At 42.8% G+C, this 22,344-nt stretch overlaps 1 protein-coding gene across 2 annotated transcripts in view; it reads left to right on the top strand.

The window, feature by feature from the left end:
- Positions 1 to 22,344, top strand: part of MMEL1 (membrane metalloendopeptidase like 1) — a 469,687-nt gene that overhangs the window by 338,666 nt on the left and 108,677 nt on the right. For both annotated transcript variants that reach the window (XM_069742373.1, XM_069742374.1), the window contains exons 6-7: positions 15,297 to 15,392; positions 15,785 to 15,903. In XM_069742373.1, the coding sequence (XP_069598474.1) occupies positions 15,297 to 15,392; positions 15,785 to 15,903 (215 nt within the window). The remainder of the gene's footprint in view (positions 1 to 15,296; positions 15,393 to 15,784; positions 15,904 to 22,344) is intronic.

Below are 22,344 nucleotides of genomic sequence, written 5' to 3'. Positions count from 1 at the left end.
CTAACTCACCATGCAGGTGGCACCTAATCTCCACACAAGATGCAGCAAGATAGCCAACATCCCCACAAAATGCACATTTCTGCATAGTGCAGTTTGCACTGAAGTGTATGGGGTCGCCGCACTTGTGACAGAGCTTTGGCTGCCCCTGGTAAAAGATCAAGATACGATCCCTACCCAAGTAGGCGGATGATGGAATGTGGGCAATCTTACCATCTGAATGCTTAAATTGTACCATAAACGTCCAGGTCCATGACCAGATACCAAACAAACTTGTTGCATTTTTTTAATTAGCATCTACACCAACTCGCCACACCTACTAATCCACGTCATGATGTTATAACACAAAAGTGACTCATTAGAAGTCATCACGGTCACCTTCTTGACTTGGTTGTGGTGAGACACTGCCTGAAAGGCAAAGTCTTGCCATCCATGTTAATTTTTTGCCAACTCATAATTCGACCAGAAGAGCTCAAACCCCTCCAGCCAAGCAAAGCTGACATCAAACACAGGCGTGGAATAGGGATGTGTCACGGCATAGATGCCAATTGCCTTGAAGCCCATCCTCAGCAGGAGCTCCACATCCTTAGACCTTGGAGAACACGCATCACTGCCCCTTTACCAAAGACGGACCACATTCCTATGCATGCTGACTGGCTGGGCTGTTAGAAGCGACCAAACTGTATCCCCTTTTTTGCTTTCAGAAGGCCTGAAATCATGTCTCTCTATTCAGAAGGATAGATCAACTTCTCAACCCTATACCATTAGTGATCTCTTCCCCTTCTTTAGAACCTAGAGGAGACATAGCTGCAACATGTCATCCCCAGAGCCTCGGGATGAGGAGGACGCCCTATTTCTTCCAGAGGTTACATTGGCATAAGTCCTGATGGACTCTGCCAGTGCTGTGGGGGCAACCGGACCAGTGAGTACATCAACCCCAATAGCATTACTATTACCCACCTCCATCACCATCTCACCCTCCATCAAACTAGCAACCACACAACTAGACAATACACTTGCCTCATACACACCCACCACCATATTCACTCCTACTGGACCACTAACAACAGTGGGTGACATTTTGACCACAGCAACATCAGGCACAAAGGGCTCAGCCACTTCCATAGAACTGGAGGCAACCTCACCCCTGGCGTTACGTGTGCCCTCCGCTTCACCAGTTTGTAATTTCCCCTGCTTGATATTTGGAATAAAGCATCGCTGATCTTTAGCTGCTGTGAGGGGCCGCTGATCCTTAGCATCATCATCTTGTGGACGAGTATTGACCGGAACAGAATAGCACTATGGTGGGAGGACCAGTATTCTCAGCCCCGGCAGCCTCCTCACACTGCTGTAGTTTCTCAATTAAGTGATCAGTGGCAACAGCACTCAGAAGCATCATGGCTACCAGAGCTGCCCCCAACACTGGAATGCTCCCCCTGCCACTAAGGAACACAGCACAGTATCATGGCCTGACCAAATGCCTACCACTGGATCACCCTCACTGTCCAGCCACTTGGCTGATGCCTTTCCTGCTACAACCTCTCTACATAATACTAGGCGACTTACTACCAGGCTTTGTAATCTCCTTGTGCATTTGCAACAGATTCACAGCAGAACACGGGCTGGGTTGGGCAACGGGGTTTATACAGAGAGCTGACGATGCAGCTGACTCACAGTGTACAGGGAAGGGGGCATATACATAGCTTACCACTTCCTGCAGCTTTTGGTCTGGTCTTCTTAGCCTGTTTCTTCTGGTCCCCAGGTGCCTCCTCAGGGAGATCATCACCAGGATATAAGTTCTGAAGGCACACTGGGGACTACAGGAGCTTTATCTCTGCCTTTAGTGCACGTGGCCTACAGGTGACTTTGCAGGTTGCCAGGTAGGGTTTTCAGTTGGTCATTATAATCCTCATCATCCACCTGGCTTTCAGGCTGCAGCCCCATCTGCCTTTGATTTCTGTTATCAGTCGTATCTCTGAATTTGTCTTCATTCATAAGTTTTTCTTTTAACAGTCTACTCTTTTCTCTGATAAAAGCTTTCCTCACTTCCAGCTTATTAATATCAAGCTTCGGTCTTTCTACCTCTGCCTGGAGTTCTTTCTTCCTCTGTTTGGAGACCCCTGCAGCTTTGATGCTTGTGCAGCACAGTTCCACCCAGAGCCTCCTGATGGTATTACTCTCCTCTTCATACTCACAGAGGTGGCCGATGACCCAGGAACCATAGGTGGAAAAAACTCCTGGGGTCTCTGCAACCCCCAGCCTTCCTCAGTGAGGTCAGCCTCACCTCCATGAGCACTCAGCTTTGCTCCGGAAGGACCGCCATCACGCATGCTTGTAGGCTTATCCTCCATGTTGAATGCCTTGTAGCTTCTCTTGATCTCCACAGACCTGGGGAGAGTAGGAGCACATTGCTGCGACTCCTGGTGGATCACCTCACCTCCGAGTCCTCGGATGTGCAGACTGTTTGCTGGCTGCTCCTGCCCCTGCCGGCCTGGTTCTGGGAACAGAAGCCTAGGTCTTGGCTCCACCACTCATCTCTGAGTAGGAGAGAGAGTAGGCCCCCAGGTGGAGAGGTGTTGGTCCTCTTTAGCTCAGGAACACACAGCAGGATCAGTAACAACCACACCCGCAATCACTGCAGTGAGCAACAGCAGATCAGAGTTGCACTCACTATTCTGCTGGTAGAGTCACTGTGTATATATATTACTTATTCTGTAGTGACCCTGACTTATATCCTGTATTATACTTCAGAGCTGCACTCACCATTCTGCTGATGCCGTCACTGTGTACATACATTACATTACTTATCATGCACTGATTCTGAGTTACATGCTGTATTATAAAATAAGCAGCACTCATCATTCTGCTCATCATTCTGCTGGTGCAGTCACCATGTACATAACACTACAATACTTATCCAGTACTGATCCTGAGATATAATATTTATTATATTCCACAGCTGCTCTCACTATTCTGCTGGTGAAGTCACTGCTTAAATACATCACTTATCCTGTACTGATCCTGAGTTACATCCTGTTTTATACTCCAGAGCTGTACTCGCTATTCTACTGCTGGAGTCACTGTGTACTTACATTAAATTACCTGTCCAGTACTCATTTTGAGTTATAGTCCGAATTATACAGAGCTTAACCTCTTCACCCCCCCCCCCTCCCCCCCCAAGCCTGTTTTCTCTTTCATGACCAGGCCAAATTTTGCAATTGTGACCAGTTTCAATTTATGTGGTAATAACTCGGGAACGCTTCCAATGGATTTCACTGATTCTGAGACTATTTTTCCATGATATATTGTACTTCATGGTATTGATAAAATTTGTTCAATATGACTTGTGTTTAGTTGTAAAAAAAATCAGAAATTTAGCGAAAATTTAGAAAATTTTGCAATTTTCACATTTTTATTTTTATGCCCTTAAACCAGAGTTATGTCACATAACATAGGTAATAATAACATTTCCCACATGTCTACTTTATATCAGCACAATTTTTTAAACAGAATTTTTTTCTTGCTAGGAAATTAGAAGGGTTAACAGTTGACCAGCGATTTCTCATCTTTCCTACAAAATTTGAAAAACTATTTAATGGACCACATCCCATTTGAAGTGACTTTCAGAGGCCTATATAACAGAAAATAAACAAAAGTGACACCATTCTATTTTTACAGAATGGACTAAATGAGAATGATGAGAGCCATCTTCAGCACCCAGCGCCGGGGAACAGCGCTTACTGTATCGCTTCTTCCCTGGTGCCCGCCCATGTGGTACTGATGCTGCACATGGGCAGCACATGGTTGCAACACATGTGCTGCAAGTATTACACATACGGACACTAACATCATTGTTACGGTTTATTTCCAGTACTGGAAACATCAGGACAAGTGAAATCATCTTAAGGAACTTTCACTTTTTGCAGTCTGATCTCTTTATAAAGCATAGCAATACACAAGCAATGCAATGCTTTGTAAACTGTCAGTCCTGCACTGACACAAGCATGTTAGACCATGCACTGTGCATGATCTAGCAAGCTTGCTAGCCTTGGTGACCCCGAAGTCATCATGATGACTTTGAGTCACCATGGCAACGATCGGCCCCTCATGATGATGTTGTGGAGGGAGCTCCCTCTCTCTGTATTGTAAATGCTGCAATCAATTACGGCATTTAGAGGGTTAAACTTCCAGGAGCAATGCAGCCACTGCTCTTGGCAGTGAAATCCAGGTGTCAGCTCTCAGATTTGCTGAACACCCACCTGGCATATGGATAAGTCTAAAGTCGTAAAGGGGTTAAGTCACTATTCTGCTAGCAGCGTAACTGAGAACATACATCATTTTACTTTTACTGTACTGATCCTAAGTTACATCCTCTATTATACTCCAGAGCTGCACACATAATTCTACTGGTAGAGTAACTGTGTACATACATTACATGACTTATTCTGTACTGATCCTGTGTTACAGCCTATGTTATACTCCAGAGCTGTAATCATTATTCTGCTGGTGCAGTCACTGTGTACATACATTACATTACTTATCCTGTGCTGATCTTGAGTTAAATTTTGTATTAAATTCCAGAATTGCACTCTCCATTCTACTGGTGGAGTCACACTGTACATAACCTGTACTGATCCTGAGTAACAGTCTGTATTATACTCCAGAGCTGCACTCACTATTCTGCTGGTGCAGTCACTGTGTACATACATTACATTACTGATCCTGTACTGATCCTGAGTTACAGCCTGTATTATACTCCAGAGCAGCACTCACTATTCTGCTGGTGCAGTCACTGTGTACATACATTACATTACTGATCCTGTACTGATCCTGAGTTACAGCCTGTATTAGGCTAGTTACACGTTTGTGTTAGAATCCACGCTGTTTAATCTGCTACCGCAAATGCCGGAAAAAACGCATTGAAACACATACGTTTAAAAAACACGGCGTTTTCACGCTTTTCCATGCTTTTTGCATGCGTTTGCGTTTTTTGTACACATGGTGAAAAATTTAACAGGAACAAAATCTAGATAAACAGACACCGCCAATGGGACTACAGTGGGCGTGTATTACGGGATATCTATAGACCCTTGGACTGCTGAAATCTTCACAGTTTGCTACTGTATCCTGTGTCATGATGGATCTTCACATGGAGAGCTTTTATTTCAACCTGAATTTAAGCATCAAGCTGTTTCTAGCCTGTGAATTTGCTTGGGAGCAACAAAGAAATAGAAAACGACAAAGAAGGACACGGCATTGGTGTTTTTGGAGACACCCCATTATTGAACTCCGGGAGAGCCATGGAGCCTATCACATGCTATATGGCGAGCTTAATGCCAACCCGGACAAATTTCCGGAATATACCAGGATGGATGTCTCAAGACTCTTTCCGGGAATTGCTTGGTCGTGTCCAAGGAGCCAACCAGAGACAGGACACCCAGCTCCGTAGAGCGATTACAGCAGAGGAATATCTCCTGGTCACACTAAGGTACGTAATAATTCTAAACAAATGCCAGTCATAATTATTGTTGGTCTGCCATGTATTATTTGTATTTTCCTTTATGTCTTTAGCTAAACCCCACCATAAATGGAATTAATTAAAATATATTTTTATATTTATTTCAGATTTCTGGCAACCGGAGAGAGCTTATCATCCCTCCACTTTCAGTACCGGCTTGGAATTTCCACCCTGTCTGGAATAGTTGCAGACACCTGCCGGGCTTTGTGAAATGTTCTTCGGGATGAGTTTATACCCCTACCCATGGAGTACATGTGGATTGAAATTGCAGAAAAATTCTGGAGTGTGTGTGATTTCCCTGACTTTTTGGGAGCAGTGGATGGAAAGCACATAAGCATTATCAAACCCGCCAGAACTGGATCGGAGTACTTCAACTACAAAAAATATTTTTCAGTTGTGCTCATGGCAATATCAGATGTGGACTGTCGCTTCATCGCTGTGAACATTGGAGCTTTTGGCCGTGTCAACGACTCACAGACTTTCAAGAACTCTGATATGGGCTGACGTGTGTATGGAAGAAATTTTAATTTTACACTGCCACGACCTCTCCCCAACAAGGCCCACCGATGCCATTTGTTATGGTTGGGGATGAGGCCTTTCAGATGTGTGAAAACCTACTGAAGCCATATTCCAGTCAGGACTTGAATCACACTTAAAGGATTTATAACTACAGACTGACCAGGGCCCGAAGAACAGTAGAGTGTACCTTTGGGATTCTAGTCTCAAAATGGCGCATTCTTGCGACAGCCATTAATCTAAAAATGGAGACAATCGATGAGGTGGTCAAAGCCTGTGTGGTTCTCCACAATTACATAATAAAGAGAGGAGAACAAAGCTCCCAACATAGAGACCCGAACCAATGAGAACGTGACAGGGAATATTGGTAGTATAAAAAAATCAATTTTTATTTATTTAATAGCAATAGTGACAAACATTTAAAAAAATTAAAAAATTAATATATAGATAAATTCCAAGAAAAATGTGCACAATTCAAGCCGCAAAATAACAGGGCAAGCCAAATCCTCATAATATACCACAGGATAAGATGTGTGGCATGGCAAGACAACATTGTGTAAAATTTCCTGTTGGGTTTGGGCCTGTACCAAATATGTTTAAAATGTTAATAATATTTTCTGTTAATAAAATTCGTGTTTTGATATCTTGACCAAGTCTCCTATGTATTTCCTCTAAAACCCACTTGTTGCTGTTAGTGGAAAGGTAGTTGACGTCATTACGTCCTGATTCTGTTTTGCAGTATTTATTGGACGATGACTGAAGATACGATGGAGGTATAATACAAAGCAGATCTACACTCAAGTCAGGTGTCATAAATAATGAATTTATGATGCACAAATAATAGCCTCATGAATTCACTATTTCTGGCACCTGTCCAGGTGAGTATAGATATGCCTTGTATGATCTCCATTGTCTCTTCAGTTTGTGTGAAATAGATTACGTACACTGAAGAAAAAATGGAGGTTATACAAGGCAGTTCTCTACTCACCAGGTAAGGTGTAATAAATATTTTTTTGAAACATGACCTGTTGAGTATAGTTCTGCTTTGTCCAAACAAAAAGAATTGCAAATGCACTCACCAACTGCAGTAGAAAGTGTTTCTTTATTCAAACACAAGGCGGTACATCTTCACGGCATGGGGGAGTGAAGGGTAGCCAGAGAGAGTGTGCGGCAGACGAGACGACGGCCGTTTCGCGCTGAACAAGAGCGCTTCTACGGGAGTGAAGGGTAGCCAGAGAGAGTGTGCGGCAGACGAGACGACGGCCGTTTCGCGCTGAACAAGAGCGCTTCTACGGATGTAGACCCGTAGAAGCGCTCTTGTTCAGCGCGAAATGGCCGTCGTCTCGTCTGCCGCACACTCTCTCTGGCTACCCTTCACTCCCCCGTGCCGTGAAGATGTACCGCCTTGTGTTTGAATAAAGAAACACTTTCTACTGCAGTTGGTGAGTGCATCTGCAATTCTTTTTGTTTGGATTTCGTATGGACTATATTCATGCAAATAGCACCTCCTTCTCTTTTTCGGACTGCTATATATTTCCCATGTGTCCATTGATTATCTCTGCTTGGTGAAGCTGTGCTGCTCCTTTCCTCTTTTGTTGCTTTATAGTTCTGCTTTGTATTACCGCCATTTTCTCTTCAGTCTGCGACACAGATTAATCAGACTGAAGAGATTATGGAGAAAATACAAGTAATTTTGTTTTTTTTGGCCACCTCATAGCTTTATACCAAACACACAAAGGTGCAGTGTTCTACTTAATAACTACTGGAGTTATTTCTTGGCCAAAAAATAAAGGGTGCAGTGCAGTGTTTTATTCGGCGCACGGTGTGTGTTGCTGGCGGCAAAATACACAATTAACCAAATATTATTGGGGGCAAAAAAAATTATTATTTATTTTTTAACAAACAAATTAATTTAACTACGCCTGATTGGGGTAGAGTGACATAAATTGGGTGTGTGTAGCTGTGAGGCCTGGCTTAATGTGGACGACGCAGGGGTGGCAGGAGAAGGGGCAATTAAAGTAGTGGGGTTTGGGAGTTCGGGGATGGGGCTTGGTGCACGAGAGGGCAGAGACACACTGGAAGAGTGAGACAAATCTGACATTACAGACACATTGGGAGGTGAGGGGGGAGGAATTGAGATCATCTTTTGTTTTTTATTTTGTTTCCCTTTTTGGGATCGGTGCTGTGGTCTGGGGAGCCTCGGTGGGCTCATTTATTGCGGCCTGGTCGTGATGGCCGACCTGTCAGGGTTCATGTGCCGCTGCACGGTTGTGGTGGTGGGGAAGGCCATGCCAGGGTCCAGGTGCTGCTGCTGCATCCTGGTGGTGGTGAAAGCCATTCCAGGGTCCAGGTTCTGCTGCTGCATGCTGGGACTGAAAAGCATGTCAGGATCCGGGTGCTGCTGCTGCAGCTGGGACCTGGTGATGGTCGCCGACCTGTCCTGATCCGGGTGCTGCTGCTGCATGGTGGTGGCACTGGAGGAGGTCCAAGCAGGAGCAGCAATTATCATGGTGGTGGCGGTGGGCTGTCCAACAGCACTTGGCATGGTGGTGGTGCTTTAGTGGTGTCCGGCAGTGCTTGGAATGGAGGTGGCCGTGCAGTGGTATGCAGCAGAGCTCGGCATTGAGGTTAAGCATGACAGTGTTAGCACAGGTGGATATGCCGCCACTGTCTGCTGAATATACCGACTCTGCTGCATAGCCTGCACGTAAGCAGCATTGCAGGCCTGCATGACACCATAATTTCCCACGGGATCCATAATTTCCCACGGGATCAATAAATTGTATCGTATCGTACTAAGCTGGAGATCAGGAGTAAGGTGTTCCCTGTTCAATTTGATAAAAAAATTATGTGCTGGCCTCTGGAGGTCGGCATTCACTTGGTCAAGGCTTTTGGTGACCTCCTGGGTAAGTGTATTCAAATGGCTAATGGCAGTATCCAGTCGGTCACCCATCGCCTTGAGTTCATCATGAAAGACCGAGCTCAAGTGCAAAAACTTGGGCATCAGTGACCTGTCCGAGGCCCTCTGCCGCTGCCAGGAAGAGCCCCCCAAAAAAGAGGCAGAGGCAGAGGACAGGGGAACACCTGATGGACCAGCTTCCTGGTCTCCAGTCTGTGTGGCAGGCCCACTTGCTGCAGCGCTGCTGGAAGGCTGGGATGGATCCGTGGCTGTTTGATGAAGCACCACTCCAGAACCAGGGTCAAAAGTGCTGCTCCACGTGCTGTGAAAATAGAAGAAAAAAACACATTACTACCAAACATTTACAATAGTAAAGCACCAACTCCTGTGGAATAGAAAAATACAGATTAGGCAATCCAACACAACCCATTACACCACAAAAAATACTTATATTCTCTGGGCAAGGACCGGTCTCAAAAATGCAAGGATGCAGTGATACTTGTATTTTGCGGATCCTTGCTCCAGAACCACTAGAAAGTCAACTCTCTTGACGAAGGTCCTTGTTGAAGCAATCCTTCATCGAACGCCAACGTGTTTTGACTTTGAGCACTGTTGAAAAATATAAATAATGGTTAGACAATGCACTTTTGACCATGATAACACACCTGTGTGTGATGAGAGAAACTCTCAGGAGTTTCTCTCATCACACACAGTTGTGTGATCCCTTCCAAGGTCACTGCTGCAGCACACCGCATTGCATTACTTACAAAATGCATTTCGGACACGAGTCGGGGCATTGTCCCAGCCATCCCAAATTGCTTTGGCCACCTCATTCCATAGCCGTCGGATCATTACGTTGTCCGAATGCTGCGGAACCCGGATGTCCCACAACAGGACTCGCTTATGGACAAGGGAGATGAGGAGGTCATTTTAAATGAGGTCCTCATCCCGTTCTGGAACCTTAAAAATAAATAAAGACATTAATGTAGGAGACATTAACATAAGGAAAAGAAAGAAAACAGAGACAGAAAACTGGCATGGATATTGAAAGTCAAGAAAAACAGGAGTCAAGAAGAAAAAGGTAAAGAAAGAGGAAAGTAAAGAAATGAACATTCAAGAATAGTAAAGTGAGGATACAATAAACAGTCGGCCACGTATACGTACACGCTGCCGCCTAGCCACCCGACCGTGAACCCGCTGCTCCTGCTCAGCCTCTGCCGCAGTGGAAGAAGTGCTCTAAAAAAAGGAGAAAAAAAAATTGTCATATGTGTAGATGTGACAGTGAATACTTACTAATCTGAGGAGGTGAGTACTCACTTCACTGACATGTTCGGCTTGTGCAGGCCCAGGACGTTGCGCCTCCTCATAAGAAGATGACATTCTGATGCATACAGAAAGAAAACATGCCAGAAATTAGGACATGTAGAGACAGAAAATAGAAAATAAAAACATTGGCTAGGATATACTCACATTGTTCAGTGTCTTGTTTCCTCCAAGGTTCTTGCCTGCGTCTGCTCTGCTTCTCTGTCTGCTGAGTAGTGATCTGCAAATGCCCACTCCCTCCTTTTATCAGTTTGTATGTGGGGGGTGGCTAATCAGTGTCTAGACATGTTTTCCTGTGGTGCAACGCATGCGTTCACAAACGCAAGCAAACGCATGTGCTTGCGAACGCATGCGTTCACATAGACCGTAATGTGTTTTTTTGCCGCATTCTTTCCACTAACAACCACATACATTTCTAGGTGGCAAATTGACGCAGACTGCAGACGACGAAACGATGCATGCGTCGTCTAACACGGCAAAACGCAACCGTTCGCAGACACATGCGTCCCTAATGTTAAAGATAGGAATACACAACGCATGCGGATAATTGCGACACAAGCACTGCGGACACAACCGCAAATGTGAAACCGGCCTTATACTCCAGAGCTGCAATCACAATTCTGTTGGTGCATCAGTGTGTACTTACATGACTTATCCTGTAACATAGTAACATAGTAACATAGTTAGTAAGGCCGAAAAAAGACATTTGTCCATCCAGTTCAGCCTATATTCCATCATAATAAATCCCCAGATCAACGTCCTTCTACAGAACCTAATAATTGTATGACTGATCCTGAGTTACAGACTGTTCTATTCCAGAGCTGCACTCACTATTCTTTTGATGGAGTCACTATATTCCAATACAGAATAAGGCCGGCGTCACACTAGAGAGTTTTACGGATGTATGAGAGGCGCAAAAACTACGCATTGCACACGGACCATCGCAGCATGCTGTGTTTGTCAGCGTATTGCCAAAAAAATCCAGCAATAAAAGTCTATGGGGGCGAGAAAAATACGGATTACACACGATCCATCAGTGTGACTTGCGAGAAATACGCACCGGTGTTCTAGGGAAAAGCCGGTATTTCAGTGCGGTTTACAGTAAAATCACACTGACAGGTTAGAATAGAATAGCTAAAATAAATGTCTACACATAGCATAGGTATATATATATATTTCATACAGCGCTAGATAGCAGAAAAGCCGGTTATTCAATTGCTTTTGCTATCTCCTTCCCAAACCTGACATGATATGAGACATGGTTTACCTACAGTAAACCATTTCATATCCCTTTTTTTTGCATATCCCTCACTAATAATGTTAGAAGTGTCTGTGGGCAAAATTTGGTGGCTCTAGCTGTTAAAATAAAGGGTTAAATCGCGGGAAAAATCTGGCGTGGGCTCCCGCGCAATTATCTCCTCCAGAGTGGGAAAGCCAGTGACTGAGGGCAGATATTAATAGCCTAGAGAGGGACCATGGTTATTGGCCCCCCCCTGGCTAAAAACATCTGCCCCCAGCCACCCCAGAAAAGGCACATCTGGAAGATGCGCCTATTCTGGAACTTGGCCTCTCTCTTCCCAGTCCCGAGTAGCGGTGGGATATGGGGTAATAAAGGGTTAATGCCACCTTGCTATTGTAGCTGGTTAATAATGGAGAGGTGTCAATAAGACACCTATCGATTATTAATCCTATGTTTATAAAGGGTTAAAAAAAATACACACACATTAGGAAAAAAGTATTTTATTGAACTAAAGACACAGGGTGTTGTAATAGTTTATTATACACTCAATCCAAATGACCACCATCGTTCTGTAAAAAAGGAAAAATAAAAAACAAATTTTGCCCACAGACACTTCTAACATTAGTAGTGTGGGATATGGAAAAAAAAAAGGGATATGAGATGGTTTACTGTATGTAAACCAGGTCTCATATCCTGTCGGGTTTGGGACGGAGATAGCAAAGGCCGGCAATTGAATTACCGGCTTTTCTGCTATCTAGCGCTGTATGAAATATATATATATATATACTGTATATATGTGTGTCTCACTGACATATCTATATATATATATAAATATATATAGACTGTATATATGTTTTCACGAATATTTGAGCCCATAGATCCATTATATGTCCATTTTGAAAGCCGGCGAGAAAATCTCGCCGTACGAATGCCATACGGATTACATATGGAGGTTTGCATTCGCAAAATACGCAGCCACACCCTGCCTACGGATGACATACGGATCACTGTTTTGGGATAATTTGGGTGTATTACGCCTGTAAAATACGGACCGTATTTTCCTACGCTGAGTGTGACGCCGGCCTACTAGTTCAAGGGCTCCAAAAATATAAAATACATCCTCTATTATGTCCTGTATCAAACAACTCCAGAGCTGCACTCACTATTCTGCTGGTGGCGTCATTGTGTGCATACATTACATCAGTTATCATATACTGTGCCTGGATTATAGACTATATTCAACCCCAGAGCTGCACTCACTATTCTGCTGGTGCAGTCACTGTGTACATACATTACGTTACTGATCCTGTAGTGATCCTGAGTTACAATCCGTATTATACCCCAGAGCTGCACTCACTATTCTGCTGGTGCGGTCACTGTGTGCATACATTACATTACTGATCCTGTACTGATCCTTGGTTACATCCTGTATTATACCCCTGAGCTGCGCTCACTATTCTGCTGGTGCAGTCACTGCGTACATACATTACATTACTGATCCTGAGTTACATCAGTGTAATACTCTAAGCCATGGGTAGGCAGTTACAGGCCACATTGGAGTCCATAACTGTTGCACAGGAGGGAATCAATACGCTTAAATTAAATATGTTCAGTATAACATTTACATATTATTTTATATTAATATTAATTGTATTATTTAATATTGAGCAGAATAAAACCATAACATTTACTGCTTTTTATTAAATATATAAAAGCAGTAAATCATACAGCTCCTGTTATTCAGCCCTTGTACTCTGATCAATAGCTGTATTAGCCTCCAACAATGTATGGACACAATATGATGGCACCCACATCTCCCCCATTTACTATGATAAACCTCACAATATGATTCCCCACAGTCCCCCGGCACAGTGCAATGGCTCCCACCTTTCCTAACACAGTATGATTGCTCAGAGCGATCACTGCAGCTAGGCACGGGAGCGCCGCTACCTCCTTCCTCTACCCAGATTAAAAGTTGTCCCAACATTGCGCAGATACGCCTGGGCATTACGCAAACATAGCATCACCGGGATGCTTATCCCTACTCTCCCTATACGCTCTAAAACTCTCTAAACAAGCGAGTATGATGAAGGCTCTGGTGGAGCCGAAACGTCTCTTATCGCTTGTTTGAAATATTCTGTTATGCTCCCTGAACACATTGAATAAATTTGTTAATATTTTGGCATCAAATTCCCTGTGAGAGTGCGGTGAAATTTATATTTAGCTATCTACGAGACCATTTGGTCCGTTACACCTGCACCCCAATTCTCTGACAGAGTGCACGCTATATCCGTTACTAAATGGTATGATGACCCCAACAAAACCAAAAAACTTTGACCCCACATACAGAATGATAACCCTTTCACAGTTTAATCCCCCACAAGCCCCAAACACAGGATGACATTAGAGAAAACGAGGAAGCAAAAACAGTGCAATAGGGTCTTATCCAGGAGAAATAAAAACATTTAGAAAGGTTATGCTAAAGCTGGAGTCACACATAACGATATCGTTAACGATATCGTTGCAATGTCATGCTTTTGGTGACGTAGCAACGATCCCGCTAGATCTCGTTATGTGTGACAGCGACCACCGATCAGGCCCCTGCTGGGAGATCGTTGGTCGTTGGGGAATGATCAGGACCATTTTTTGGTCGCTAATCACCCGCTGTCTTCGCTGGATCAGCGTGTGTGACGCCGATTCAGCGATGTGTTTACTTGTAACCAGGGTAAATATCGGGTTACTAAGTGCAGGGCCGTGCTTAGTAACCCGATATTTACCCTGGTTACCATTGTAAAAGTAAAAAAAAAAACAGTACATACTTACATTCAGATGTCTGTCACGTCCCCCGGCGTCCACAGGGTTAAAACTGCTTTCGGCAGGAGCGCTGCCAGCGCCGGCCGTAAAGCAGAGGACAGCGGTGACGTCACCGCTGTTACTGCCGGCGCTGACACAGTGCAGGGAAGCTCTCGGCAGCAGCGCGTGCATTAGCAGCGCTCTTGCCGAAAGCAGTTTTAACCCTGTGGATGCCGGTGGGGGACGTGACAGACATCAGAATGTGAGTATGTAGTGTTTTTTTTTTTAACTTTTACAATGGTAACCAGGGTAAATATCGGGTTACTAAGAGCGGCCCTGCACTTAGTAACCCGATGTTTACCCTGATTACCCGGGTGCTGCAGGGGGACTTCAGCATCGTTGAAGACAATTTCAATGATGCCGAAGTCGTTCCCCTGATCATTGGTCGCTGGAGAGAGCTGTCGGTGTGACAGCTCCCCAGCGACCACACAACGACTTACCAACGATTACGGCCAGGTCGTATCGCTGGTTGTGATCGTTGGTAAGTCGTTTAGTGTGACTAAAGCTTTACCTGATATAGTTGTGTTTACACAACATTTCCATGACAATTGAATCCAGCTGCTGCAGGTCTAATGGGTCATCAGACAGAAGAACCACAGAAAAGGATATTTGTGGATGATCTGTGCTGCTGATCCACAAATCTTCCTTTTCTGTGTAAACACAGGATGATGACATCTTCAGTATAATCCCAGTATTGTCACCTCACAGCCCCAAACAGTGCACCCTCATCACAGTATGATGGCCCTCATGCTCAAAGCTATTTGAGCATGAGAAGGCGAGTCTCTATATAGTTTGGGATTCCTTCATCTTTTCTGGCCAGCACTGATAGTCTTTCGTACTTTTGGCCATCCGTTGCTTTTTTTAAACTCTGATCTGCGGTATCTTACAAAATATTGTAGTGACGTAGGTGTATAATATTTCCATGCTGATTGATTTATCTTTGTATCCAGGTCTGATTGAACAGAGAGACTCATTACCTCTTTTAGAACTTTTAACTCTCGTTGGAGAGTGGCCAGTGGCTTATACGGATTGGAACCTCACCAAAGGTAACACTTAGCACATTGCTTGTTCCAAACAGCAAAAATCTCATGCAAATGCTATTTATCATGAACTAAATGGGTTGATCCAAGTTAAAGTACGGGTCTTCAGAGACCAGATCATAACAGCCTTGAACCTCATAAAATTAAGAAAACAACTTTACTACCCTATTTTGCTGCTGGATCGCATTTTGTTATTTGCTGTGAATCACCAAATGTTAAGTAACATGTCGTTTGGTTGTGATTTTCACTAATGAATTGATTCGCTAATAGTTATTGCAGGACTGTGTTAATGTTTTGATTTTTTCCTTTCTTATTGTTTTTGTATTTTGCTTTTTTATTGTTTTTGTCTTTCTTCATTTATATATATTTTTTAATTAACCTTAACATTCTTTTGGCAGAGTCCAGTTGGAGTTTAGAAGAGAAATTGTCTCTTTTGAACCAGAGATTCAACAAAAGAGTTCTCATTGACCTGTTTGTATGGAATGATGACCGGGAGTCAAGCAAGCACATCATTTATGTATGGAAATGAGTTTTGATGTTGTATTGCTACCATTTCCTTTGCTAAAATAGTTTCCCCAAAACTTATCAAACAATGGCTCCAAAATATTTCTATGTTGCAATTATATTTTTGGAGGTTTCTTTATGCCCTTATGCCATCATACATTTGTGTAGACTTGTCTGTTGTATGAAAAAAAGGTACCTTGTATTGTTGTATATAAATGCATAAAAGACTGATTATAAGGGTAAAATTCTTCCCTTAGCTATTGGCAAGATTGGTTTCCAAGCAAGGAAAACTTAAAACTAAATCTATACTGTACTAAATGAAACGTAAACCTTACCACAGAAACCTATACAGTACTCAACATGAGCAAAGTAATGATTTATTACCATTATTTCATAGGGCCACATACAAGAACATGAGACTTAAGTGTTGGTAGCCATGAGTGAGTAGCCAGTTATCTGTAAAGTTTCTTGTTGATTTTTAATTATTATTAGTTATCATCCAGAAAACCCAAGAATAATAAAAAAAAGCTCACCTTTATTATGAAAAATTGTTATTATCTATCAGATAGAGGGGGAAGCAAAAATTAAAAATACATGTCTGGTGATGATTCTCAAACTCATAAGGGTACAAAAACCTGTCTTATTGCCAAGTATTAGGCAACTGCTTACATGCTGTGGGAGTGGTCAAATGGAATGAAAAAAGAACAATTATGTAAATACATCAAATTATATTATAACCTACTGTACCAGTCAAAGGTTTGAACACACCTGGTTGTTTTCTTTGTTTTTATTAAATGGGTATATAGTAAATTGAGATTGGAGGCAGCAAAACCATGATTGAACAAATAGGGAACAAGGAAGAAAGAAACATTTGTGTAAAAAAACAGAATATGTGTTAAACATTATATTACTCTAAGCACCCCCCTTTTACTCTGATAACTTCTTTGCATCTCCTTGAGAATCTCACAAGCACCTTGAACCTGAAATGCTTCCAATGAATAAATAAGTCTAGTCAAGAGTTTATTGGTGGAATCACCAGTCTTTAAAAAGAACTTGAGGACATCAGATGTGTTTTGCAAAAGCAATGTTAGTGCACAGTTTTATATAGTGTTTAGCCTTATTCCACAAATGTTCTAAGTTAGAATATCACTAGAACCACTGAACTAAGTAAAGAGAAATGACAGTCCATCATTGCATTAAGAGATGACAGTCAGTTAACCAAGAAAATTGCTAGAACTTTGAAGGTTTCCTCAAGTAAAGTCATGCAATCCATTAATAGCTGTGAATAAATTCGTTCTCAAGATGGCTAACCTAGAACAGGTAGACCAAGAATTGATTTTGTTGCTAAGGATAAGTTAATCAGAGTAACCAGTCTCAGGAACTGCAAAATAGCAGCAATCCAGATAACAGCCCTCATAAATAATGCACAGATATCAAGTATGAGACACATGTTAACATCAACTGCCCAGTGGTGACTGGAAGAAGCTGGCCTTCATGGTCAAATTGCTGCAAAACAGACTTAGGACTGCAAACAAGGAGAAAAAAACTCTTTGGGCCAAGCAACACAAGAACTGGACATTAGATTGATGAAAATCTGTACTGTGGTCTAATGAGTCACAATTTCAGTTTTTGGTGCCATGTTTTTGTGAGAAGTAGAAAAGGTGAGCAGATGGTTTGTACATCTAGTGCCCTACATGAAGCATGGTGAGGTAGGTGTGATGATGTGGGGGGTTTTGCTGATAACACTGTTGGTGATTTATTCCCAATTCATGGACAACTTACCCAACATGACTACCACAGGTTTTTTTTCAAACAAGATGCCACCTGGTTTGCGTTTAGTGGGATAAAAAGTTGTGTTGCAACAGTACAATGAATTAAAACTGACCTCCAGACTATTTAAAGACTATCTGACCAAGAAGGAAAGGGATGCAGTGCTGAATCAGATGACATGGCCACCTCAATCACCTGACCTTAACCCAATAAAGATGGTTTGGGATGAGTTAGACCACAGAGTGAAGTGCAGCACCCCAGAGACCTGGTTGTTGCAGTAGTATCGCTCTGCCACTAAGGGGAGTGATGGTACGTCTGATGGCACTAAAGGAGTTCATCTGACCAGGTATCACCAGCACACATTACACTTCACATTCCGGCCACTAGGGGGAGCAAAAGGTTTTATTTATTAGGCCCGTCCTCACACTGGTAAAACTAGGGGTTGGATAGGAAGTTAGACAGAAGCTGACTGGGTTTTGTCCAGGCAACATCCCATGGCAGGGGGTGTTGCGGGGGAAGATTCAGGGGGGTCCCTGTCAGGCGTGGGAACCTGGCAGGTACCTAGCGACAAGAACAGAATGAAACGGAACCGCACCTGCACTACCTTGCGGTGGTATCCTTAGAAAGGACATGAAGCGAAGGATATTGTGAACAGTAAGAAACGAGATCAAGCACAAAGGAGAGCCAGTAGGAGTCGTGCCCAGAGAACGGCAACATCCTACTGAGGCACGTAGCCGGTGCCCGGAACACCGAGGAAGTAACTGACTTTATGCGTTACTTCAAATACTGCAGGACAGTTAATTAAAGGTTGTCTGTCTACCTTACATCACCTAAGCAGATATAGGGGCAACGTGTGGAGAGGGGCATCTCTAGGGTCCCTGAAGAGCTACGAGCCTTCCCGTCAAACGGGTGTGTCCTAGCCATAACAAACCTGGGGGACGGAGAATAGAAAGAACGAGAAAGAACTAGAAAGAACGAGAACAGAAGTTGTGAGGACTATCCCGAATGCTCAACAGGGAAGCACTACAACACACAGGCGCTAATGGTAGGCACTGATTTCCACCTGCAAAGGGAACTCTGGATGTGCCTTCGGACCGGCCGGTCTCTGATAGCCCTGTTGACAGTGCTCTGCATTGTGGATCCTGAAGCCTTCAGTAAAGAGGTAAAGAGACTGCAACCCTGTGTCCTCGTTATTGACTGCACCTCACACCATTGCCATCTACATTATCGGGAAGCCCTGGGGACACACTTCACCTGTGGGAAGGTATACCATCTAGCTGCCATCACATCACCCCAGTGGACCCCAAGCAGCGTAGGTCTCCCTGGCCGAATACCACAGGTGGCGTCACGAAGCCTTAGCTGACTTTCATCATCCCTTTTATTGGACGCCCCTTAGCAGGGCGATTATTTGGAAGCTAAGTAGATCAGGGTTAATACCCTCCTCTGGCTTCCTTGTATATTATCCATACTAACATGCAGAGACTGTACATTGCTGATAATGGTGATTTACTTGCAGCTTAGTGCCTGGTGATAAGTCTTTTTACCTGACGTTAATACTATCTGTTACATGGTCTGAGATAGATTACATGTTGTATCACTTACTATCCATCTCTGTACTACTGGCACATGCTGCTTGAGGTTGTTTAAAGAATTTTTGCCATAAACAGTCTGTTGTTATATTGAACCAGATTATTTTAGGTTATTTTACCTACCCCTGCTACCAATGTTACTTTGCTTTAGTTTGCAACTTGTTGCAGTGCCGGCTGCATCTGTATATCTAGTGGCCTCTAGCCATCACGCTACAAGTTGAGCAATTGTATGTTGGGACTGGTATTTGTATGCAGTACACATACTAAGCTTTGTTGCAAGTTTCTGTACATGGGGGTTTATTTTTGATATTAGTTGTGCACCTTAGCCTATTACCTTACACCTTCCTTCATTCCTTTTATTAGCTCATTGTTTTCCCACCTATAGTTTGTTAGGTGTTTAACAGGGTGAGCTGGGGTCAGCCGCCGCCGAGTGGGGGCGCCAAATCGTTCTGTCAGGGTGCCAACCTCCACTGTTAGGAAGGGATAGCAGCTAAGTGTTGGGCTATTTGTCAGGACAGGTGCACAAATAGATATTTTTCTCATATATATGTTTTTTGTGTTTCACTGGGATTTGGTATTTTTTATAATATTTATAATAAGGCTATTGTTTTAAGGGATTACATGTGACACAGACGCCCCTTAGCAGGGTCACGGACCAGGTCCAGCCACCGTGACAACCCCAGAACGGAGACAGAGAGGACCGGTACCGAGTAACCTGTGGCCCTGTGTCTGGGGGCGCTCCAGAAGTAGCCAACAATTGCTTGTTACATCTGGGATTTCCTTCAAGACTGTTGGAAGCCATACCAGCTGACACCTTGTGAAGCTGCTTGAGAAAATGCCAATAGTGTGTAAAGCTGTCATCAGAGTAAAATGGGGAACTTTGACAAATCTAAGGTGTAACACATATTCTGATTAGTTTCACGTGTTTCTTTAGTCTTTGTTTCAAAATGTGATCCTTTATGGTTTTGCTTCCTCCAGTCTGAATCTACAATGTGCACATTCCAATAAGAACAAGAAAAACTATAGCAGTGAGTGAGTCCAAACTTTTGCCTACTACTGTATATAACTGGTAAAACTTAAATCGAGAATACATTTTTAAGTTGAAACAGAACACAGGTTGTCTATATTTTGAATTGCAAAAAACAAATAATGCATACAATAGGAAGCAATACTAGAAAGCCTCCAATCATTATCAGAGTTATCCAGATATTTCTTGGAAAAATGTTTTAGAGTTTTATCCAATTTTTAAGTAATAGGGATGGAAATAGTTAATAGGCTAAATACTGTAGAGATATGTTTGGTGGTGCACTTTACCAATCAGAGAAGCAGGTTGGATTTTTTACATGGACTCACGTGCACCAGCACATTTACACTTCAGAACTGATCTAATGTATCCCTATTGAATGGTTATTGTTAGATATTATCATGTCATGAAATGTTTAAAATATTAATTCAGCACATGTATTAGAATTCTTCTCTTGCTTTGTATTTTCAATTCCCTTTAACAATTCACCCCTTTCCTCTTTGGTCATGAATGGTATAAAAACAGTTTGCTACTATTCGGCATTATGCTATGATTAAGAACCTCAGAGGTTCGAAACGCATCACCAGACATGTATTATTAATCTTGTTTTCCCCCGTTTTTTGCACTATGATTGTTTTTTCACTGTGGATTGTAACTATTTTTCATAATAAAGATGTTCTTTATTAACCATTTCTGGTTTAGTGAAATAACAATTCATCAACAATACATTACTGACCTGGAAACCAGCTGGGATTTATTAGGCTAGGTTCACATTGCGTTAACAGCAGCCCGTTCAACACATGCATTAATGGGCTGCTGTTAACGCAAGTGCCGACTTGAGATCGTGCTAGCGCAGATAAAGCTAGCAGATGCTCTATCTGCGCTAGCAGTGACGGACCCGGAAATGCTGCAGCCCGAATCCCAGGGTCCATCACTCAATGACGGCACATCGCTAGCGCACACCCATTGTGGGCATGCGCTAGCAATGCATCTGACATTGGACTCAATGGTGGCATTAACGGACTCCGCTACACTGCGTTATGCCGCGGTGTAACGTAGTCCGTCTAACGGACGTCTAAAATGCAGTATGAACCCAGCCTTATCCATGCAGCTCTCTGGATCCACTGGATCCACGAACCAAGGACACCTTAGTTAAGCTAATAAGTTGGTCATACTTTTTATATTGTTAGCCAGTCATCTATGCTTCTTCTCCATGCACTTGTTTTAGAAATGTATTTAAAAAATGCACTTTATGAAAGTTTAAGAAATATGCAACTTTTTTAATGTTATATTTTCCAACAAATTTTCCATCATTAAAACAATTCACTCAGTAAAAACCTCATGGAAGCATTTTCATAATACAGAAAAAATCCTTTGAAGATTTTTAATGACCCTAGAAAATATGAGTTTATCTGTCTCATCATATTTTCTAAGCAGAGACGCACCTTCTCCTAAATGACTTGTGCAGTTGACAGGTTTGTAGCTGTGGTTCCATGATACAGAACTTATCCCAAACAAGTTAATGTGCAGCTACCCAGCCTTTGCACGTATAACTGCATCAGGTCATGTGAATAGTGGAACGGGGCTTATAGATTATCTAATACTTTCCTGCTGCAGCAAACATCACTAGAACTTTTTAAGCATTGCCATATGCAGAGAGAAATAACCGTGTTTATGACAATGTACAAAGTCTGGAAAAAACACAAGACACAACAGGAATTCTGGTAATAGAGAGAGTCTAGCATCACCGGTTGCCAAAGTAAAACAAATAATCCATTTATTTCTTAAGTGCAAGGCACTTAAAAAAAATTCTCGACAAGTCTCCCAAAGACAACGTGTTTCGAACAGGTCTACAGAAAGAACATTTGTTCTAAATGTGTTGCCTTTGAGACACACATGGAGGTGTTTTTACCTGTGTCCCACTTATGAATTAGTTAGTTGCTACCGTTCACCCATAGAAAGTGCAGTTATGGTGAGCTGGTCTTTTCTTCTATTTTTCACATCATGGATTCTGGAATGTCCAAGAACATAATTTTCACACAAAAATTCTTCTAAATTTTGATTTGTTAAA

Source organism: Ranitomeya imitator, chromosome 10 (genome assembly GCF_032444005.1).
Source record: "Ranitomeya imitator isolate aRanImi1 chromosome 10, aRanImi1.pri, whole genome shotgun sequence".
Lineage (NCBI taxonomy): Eukaryota > Metazoa > Chordata > Amphibia > Anura > Dendrobatidae > Ranitomeya > Ranitomeya imitator.
This window is presented reverse-complemented; position numbering and strand designations above follow the sequence as displayed.